Source organism: Coptis chinensis, chromosome 1 (assembly GCF_015680905.1).
Source record: "Coptis chinensis isolate HL-2020 chromosome 1, ASM1568090v1, whole genome shotgun sequence".
Taxonomy (NCBI): Eukaryota; Viridiplantae; Streptophyta; class Magnoliopsida; order Ranunculales; family Ranunculaceae; genus Coptis; species Coptis chinensis.
This window is the reverse complement of record NC_141456.1, coordinates 17,259,832-17,267,916: the sequence shown is the minus strand read 5'-3', so window position 1 is coordinate 17,267,916 and position 8,085 is coordinate 17,259,832. Positions and strand designations below refer to the sequence as shown.

The 8,085-nt window shown below is 34.9% G+C and overlaps 1 protein-coding gene across 1 annotated transcript; it reads right to left on the bottom strand.

Moving 5' to 3' along the window:
- Positions 1–485: 485 nt before the first annotated feature.
- Positions 486–1,106, bottom strand: LOC147522584 (uncharacterized). The gene has a single exon (XM_086568066.1). The coding sequence runs from the start codon at positions 1,104–1,106 to the stop codon at positions 486–488; it is 621 nt and encodes a 206-aa protein (XP_086424192.1).
- Between the last annotated feature and the right edge of the window lie 6,979 nt (positions 1,107–8,085).

The window sequence follows — 8,085 nt, the reverse complement described above, 5'->3', positions numbered from 1 at the left end:
TACAGATTAACAGCTTCATTGACAAAGGACAGTTATGGAGGTTGGCCACTTCATCCTTTCTTCATTCAAATGTTGGGCACCTCATGGTCTGGTATTGAACTTGCATACTAAATCTGTGATGTTACTACTGATTTGTTAAGTTAACAGCTTTTGTTGAGGTTTGCATGAGTTTAGCTGGTACGAAATCGTTCCTTAAAGGTTCTAGTAGGATTTTAGTACTCTTTAGAGGATTAGGCATAGATTGTCCATACTATATGTGAAATATAGAGAGGCCTCGATCTCAACTGTTTACAGGTGCTATCAATCTCCTAGACTTTAATATATTACAAAAAATCTGTTAGTAGTAGATGGACAATTGAAGTAGTTGAAAGATTACCTGACATGCTGCTTTAAAAGTTGGATGTGGGGTTCCATTAACTGTACGAATATCTTCATAACTCCTAGGTCCTTTAACAATATTAAGCAACATTCTTAAGTAGAACCTTTCACCTGATGTAGGATGTGCGTAGTAAACTCGTCAACCGATATTCCTCGTTTTTAAGTAGAGTCCACTTATTATACTTTTTTTCCAAACAAAACAAATTGGGAGTTGGGAAATCAACATCGTCGTGTCTGGCTAATTCATACTCTTCATTTGCCTTGAACCATTCTGTAAACTTTGTTCTGGACGCTTTTTCACGACGCACTACTACTTTTGGATCATCTTTCTCGCTGTAGTATACCATATTCTGACCTTCAAGATGGAATGGCAACCGCTTGACACTCGGATTTCTGTACTGTATATCAAAATTTAAAAGCCTCCAAACTCCTTCAGAAGAAGAAAGAAATCGACAGTCTAAGAAGTTTGATATTTCATCAACATCCCTGACAATTTGTTCCTTCTTATCTTTGCCGGTTACTACATTCTCAACAATCATTGCAGATGCTCTATCCTTTCCCTTGTTAATATACTTGAATAGGTACTTGATTGACCTTGCTTTGTTGCAGTGTTCAACATTTATGTGGGCTTGAAACTTCACAATCAAGTCCACATTGTGTGGAATGACCCATTTGTTATCAAGAGTTATTCCGTCTTTTTGTGCGATTCGACCATTGTCTCTCCTCATATAGACTTTGTGAAGTCATTTTTAGATCAATCGTTGTCTCATTCTGAGAATGGTTTGGGATAGTGCCTAGAGCATTTTTGATTCCCATCATCAGTTTTACCATGCAAGGAGAATCTGGGTTTAGATCGCCACATGGACCGTGAATCATGAATTCCACAACCGCATTATACGCTAACTTTGTCGGCCCGTGAATTGGGCAATTCGCAGGATATAACTTTGTTGACTTGCGAAGGGGTGGAAGCTTTCTTTGAGTTCTCCAAAACAGCAATATATGAGCATGGGGCAAGCCTCTTTTTGGAACTCTATTGTGTATAGAGCTGCAATTAATTGGAAGTTAGTATCAGATTTTCATACTTTAATAATATAATATTTACTAAAACTTAACAGTAAATATAAAGACTTTCCAACAAATTGTTTACAGATGCTATGTAAAGAAGTTGCAAACTAACAGAAGCAATGGAAATAAACTAAAAAGTGGACCACTTCACCACTCTTTGATTGACTGTTCCTTTTGGTATATAGGACTTTTAAGGGGATGGAAACCTAGGATGCTATTCCACATAGCCATATATGAAGTACATTAGAACAAAAACAATTTGTATACTTATTAGGATGAATTTGTGTGTATCTATATTGAAATTTATTGCTTGATTTACTTGTAAACTTTACTGGGCCTGGGCTTTTAAAATAGGTGTCAATAGTCTTTCATATGATGACTTGAAAGGTAATAACATAAAAATTCTGATTCAGTTGTAAGGAGAAAACTTATACTCTTATACTCTTATGCTTGATGATATCTTGAATGTATTTTAATGTGTTCATGACTTATTTTTTCCTCTCTTGATCTGTTTGTTTGATGTTCACTGTGATGTTTACTATTAGGTTCTCCTGGTTTATAATGAATAAAAAGAGACTTCTGCAAATATTGCTCTTTGTTGGGGACTCTAAATGGGTGACATTGTGAGACATAAGAGCACTATTGAGGCAAGGATCATGGTTAATCTTTCCTAGTCTGAAAAAGTAACTAAAATTAAACAGGCAAGAACTAATCTCTTGTATGGCTTTTCGAGTATTGTTTGTAGCTTTTCTAGTATAACATCATATCTGGGACTTCTATGTCATGTCCCTATGTTAGTGGTGCAGGTGTTTACGTGAAGACTTTCCACCCTGATTGGTCACCTTCAAAGAATCAAGTCTGCCCTTATGACTCTGAGGTACTTTTGCTTTGTAATAAAGAGTTATTTGTTTGTTATGTAGAATTCTTAATACCAATTTCATGAAGCATCTCTTAAAGCTTCTAAAAGAGTTCACTTTGAGAACGAAACTAATCCTGACTCAGTTTTGAAGTTTTTTCAACAACACGGATTCACCAATACTCAAATATCAGCCATGATCAGTTAATTACCGTTGGTTCTCTTGTCTGATCCTAACAAAACCCTTGAACCCAAACTTCAGTTTCTCAAAGAGGTTGGTTGTTCTGACACTGACATAGGTAAGCTCCTTTCGAAAAGCAATACCTATCTCTTTGCCAGTTTAGAACACAATATAATCCCGTCTTTCAATTCGCTTAAGATGTTACTTCAAATAGAAAAGAATGTCGTTTCGGCAATCAGGGCTAGCAATGGTGTGGATATTCTATGTTTGGAACCTCAGAAGTTTCTAGAAACCAAAATTCAAATCTTGCGGGATCATGCTGTACCCGACTCAAATATCTCTAGATTCATTTCAATTGAATTTCAACACTTGGGTGTAAAGAACAATGATTTTAATGACGTGGTTAAGGAAGTTATTGCAATGGGAATTGGTCCATCAAGCAAGGGGTTTGCACATGCACTTTGTATAGTGTCAGCCTGTTAGGGATGACTAAGGCTAAGCGAGAAGCGAAGATGGGAATTTATAAGAGTTTTGGATGGTCGGATGAGGAAATCCTTTTGGCCTTTAGACGTCAGCCCATTTGCTTAGCTATTTTGGAGGAAAAGCTTAGGATTGGATTGGATTTTTTCAACAGAAAGAAGTGGGAGCTTGCATGTCTTGCCAAAGCTCCAAACATACTTGGTCTTAGCTTGGAGAAGAGGATTATTCCGAAGTTAAATGTTATTGAATTTCTTATATCAAAGTGCTTACTTGAGAAAGACATGCACATTGTTAGTCCATTATTTCGTGATGCCAAGTTCATCCGTAAATATGTGGCCAAGTATGAGGGAGAGCTCCGAACTTTTGAAGTTGTACCAAGGTAAGCTTCGATCGCTGTAATTCTCGTTCCAACTTTTTTTGTGTTTTAATATTTGAGGGACATCGGACTTGAGTTTCAGAAAGTGAATGACATTGTGGATTGTAGGATGTGAATTGATCTTAAATTGTCAACAAAGTATGCTTCATTTGTCAATTCATTATAATTTCTTGTTATGAGCAATTTTGTTACATGAAGCAAATTTCTTTTATCTATTTAATTTTCTTGTAGAATTATTAGTTCTCTTAGTTGCATTTTATTGTTTGGCAAATATGAGTGTTGCTTTAAAGGGAAATCTTGGAATGCAGAATGGTTCACATTGAAAATCCTGGATTCATTAGTGCTTGTATTATTTATCGTGATGATATTTGTTATCTAATTGTACCATAAGTCCATTACATCGGCATTAAGAATTGTCTTGGAATTTGGAAATTAATTTAGCTCGGAATAATTCATACTTGTGTATTGTTTGGTAACCTTTTTTTTTTTTTTTTTTTTTTTGAGTGATGAGTGAAGTCTAGGCTTGAGTATATAGAAATAGTGTTGGAGGATTTCTGCACCTATTTGCATGTCTATCCGTGTCCAATTGGAAAGCAACTAAACCCTTTTCTTTGTGCATCTCAAAGCATTACAGATGTTAGAATTCTTTATTTATTTATCATGCGATGGTTTGTCTGTCAATTTGAAAAGATTTGATTCATGTTGAGAGATGTTGACCCATTTTGTAGTTTCTCGAAGTTTGACATTCAGATCCATCTACGGTTAATCTTGTAAGTACTTATGTTTGTTCATTCATTCAATTCATGTGGTTGTTCACTTGTTCTAACTCTTGTAAGCACTTATGTTTCTTGGTGTTTGTAGCTTTCCCCCTAAATCCAACAACTAACCTAGATGCTGAATCGGGTTATGGTGTTGGACATATTGATCCTGTAAAGGCTGTAAGTCCTGGCTTAGTCTATGATGCTATTGAAGGCGACTACCTAAAATTTCTATGCAACATAGGGTATACTATGGAGCCGACAAAACTCATATCATTCATGTATATTTCAAGAGCTCAAAGCTACGTATGTGCCTATCTATATTACAGATTTATAGCACGTTATCATAGACTGGTTTCTTGTTTGGATCATTTAGGCATATTTTTTTTTTCAATATTTAGCATCTATTTATAGATTAATTATATATTTGAAGGGGGAGATATTTTTTTCTTAGCAATATGATAGTCATAAAGTCTACAAATTAACTAAAAAGTTAAAAATTACGAAAGAATAAGTTATAAAACAACTAAATTAGTAAATTAAAAATTACGAAAAGAATAAGTTATAAAACAACTAAATTAGTAAATTACTTACCTGCCCAAGCTTTTTCAACCTTTTACGTTTTTGCAAAATCCGTCATAAGTTCATGCAAATTTTGATCTCAAAAACTCTAGAGACAATTTCGTGGAAGTCGACGCGTGTGAATATCCGGAGCAATCTTGTCAATACATTTTGAACTTCAGGCCATTTAGGATTGCAAGTAAAAGTTATGAATAGATCGGGGAGATCCAGCCCATCGACAAATCGCAATAGCGTCTTGGTAGTTTTGCAAAGATATAACGTGGACCTCCGGTGAAAGAAGATGGTAAAACTATTCGACTTCCAACAAAACCTGGTTTTGAATCTCCAGAAAGTACTGCATCAACTAATCCTTGATAAAGCTCAGCACGAATAGTCTGCTGGTTATTTCTAACCCAATCAACTCTAATCTGTTCTACAGCACAGTAAGAATCAACAATAAGTTGTTGTTTCAAGCGTCCACCAAGAACAATTGTTTTTCCTTCTTTTAGTATCATTTGCAACCTGAAAGCGTAGAACTCCCTCATGCTTATGTTTGTCCTTTTCCCAACTTTGACATTATTCCGATAAGGGATATCAATCTGCACCGCCTTCAAAGATGAAGAAACAAAAGAGGATATTGCATGGCCATGAAACTTGGGTGCAATTCATTTATTCTTTTCAGTCCATATCCTTTTTTGTCCACCACAATATCACGGTAATTACCAAATATAATTCACTCTCTTCCTCAACAATAAGTGCAGCAACTTCAGATGATGTCGGCATGTTATAAAGTCTTCCATCCTTTTGTCTTGTACTAATAAGCTTTATACTGAAATCACCTACTTCAGACTCTTTAAATCTGTCCCTTGCCATTCTATAAGTCTCATTAAGTTTGTTTGTATTGTTTAACATATCTATCAGTCCCTTCACAATATCTGGATCCAACTCTTCTTCGGACCCATTTGTCAAAATTTTCTTACTAAGAGAGTTCATTTCATTTCACAACTTCATTATCAAGATTATCATATATGTAAAGTTGGGAAAACTTAGGGGGTAAACCTTCAGGTGGAAGCAAGGTGCCAATTTTGTGGTGGTTTTGCCCTTTTATCTTGTAGACGTAAGGACCATGACCATTGTTTATTGATTCTTGAACATCACCTCCTGTTGATGTGAAAGCAAACATGTTGTTATATACTCTGATATTTTTCATAAACTTTTTGGATCTGGAGCCAGAATTGCAGTCCATAAGCTCATTTAAAAAATCAGGTGTATCTTTCAAAAAAGGTAGCTGAACTTTCCCTCCACCGCAACATATAGAGAACTTTGGATTTTTAGGATTTTTCGTTCGGTCATTCCTTTCTTCATACCAAACAATGGCATCACAATAAGGACACACTAATGTTGGTTCTCCAAAATCCAATGGTTGGAAACAAACTGAATTAAAATGAATGTTAAAAACTATAACTAATCATATAAAAAATAAAATAATATTAAAACTATAACTAATAGTATAACTAATATATTACTTACTTTCATGCAAAACTTCACTTGGTTTCTCATGGAAAACTGCAACTTCCATATGGTCATTTGTATCGTTTTCATTTTCTACTCTGAATCATTCCCATTGATTTGAGAATCGTGAGTCATCGTCACTTTCTCCAACACCGCCTGCGGTTGATATAAGTGATTTTTTCGGGAATAATGGTTGTCATCGCTTGTTTCACCATCACAATTAACATAACCATGAGTTTCAACTGGGTGGATTTTTCTATTACTCAATATACGTCTCCTTTTATATCGGCTATTTTTTGCTTTTTCATTATTTGATTGCTGTCCATCCACTGTATAAGAATAAAACATGTTAAATACAACTTAAAGCCAAGTAAAAATGAACAATGAAGAATGTCTTACCAAGTTCATTAGAAAAAGACGGTGAAGGAAAAAAACCATCAAGTTGATGTTTAGTGGATGTAGCATCTATTGGCAAAATTAAAAAACATTGTAAAGAAAAGACTTATACTTATTTGATTGCCATGAAACTTAGGTGCAATGAAGAATGTCTTACCAGGTTCATTAGGAAACGACTGGGAACTGTGTTTATCTTTTTTGTATTTGACTCGACGATTCCTGAACCAATTCTTTATATTATCTTCTGAAATTTGACCATGTATTGACAGTTCAGTTGTCAAGAGTTTGATTTCTTCCTTAGTATAATATGATTTTTTTTTATTAAATGCACTTTCAAGTATCTGAAGCTGCATCGCTGTTACGGACCAACGTTTCTCATAAGAAACTTCAACTTCAATATGGTCATCCACTGTATAAGAATAAAACATATTAAGTAAACAACTATAACTTAAGTAACAATTAACAATAAAGAATGTCTTAACGTATGTTGACAAAATTATAATGGAAGACCTTCCTTTGGTCCATTCTTTTTCGGATCTCTCCCGTTTGTTATAAAACCACTTATGCACATTTGTTTCAGAACCTCACTATGTTCTTTCAACTGATTTGTGATATCTTGGATTTGCAGTTTAGTAGGTTGATTGAAATGATTGAAGGTCTGCTCCAAAGATTTGAATCAGATCGTTGTAGGACTCCAACGTTTTTTTGGTCGTCATCTAACAAATTAAGGCATTGAAAAATTAAATTAGGAAATTGTCAAGCAAGGTAAGACGGTGAGGAAAGAATTATATTTTATAAAATCGGCATGAGACGTTGATGTATATATAACCACACACTAAGTGTTTTGTCTTAGAAGTTTAATATAATGGAAACTCTATTATATATGGACATATATACACGAAGTGTTTTTGTCTTAGAAGTCTAATACAATGCGAACTCTATTATCTTGATTTTGTCTTAAAAAGATTGCTTTTGTTTGCCCGAATGTGCTGCCTTGGGGCATATCTAATCGATAATGATCTTTTTGCGTGCTTAAGCCATTCTGTTTTTCACACTTTGCTTGCCCATCTATTCTTTTGGAAACTATGTTTGTTTGTCTCCCTTGAATCTTTTTTGTGTAGAATGTGTTGGGATATCTTGAGGTTCTTTTTTAACCATGATGAGGATGATGAGAGTTCTGGTGGTTAAATTACTCATTCCCAATCTTACTGTTGTGAATAATTAAGTGCGGAAACAACGTTACCCACAACAAACGGATCAATCCTACACAAAGATCGATCCTTCACACTAGACAAGACTTCAACACCCTCCAAGCAATATCCCAACACTTCTCAATATCAAATAACAAGCATATAAAGTAAAACAATAATGCAAAAGAGAACCAACCACAAGACAAGGATATATCGTGGTTCGGCAATTTGCCTACGTCCACACTGGCGAGATCCAAGCTTTACTAGAAGTTCAGAGTAACAGATTACAAGAGCTCTCAATTCACTCACAAAGAATGAACACTCAACTCACA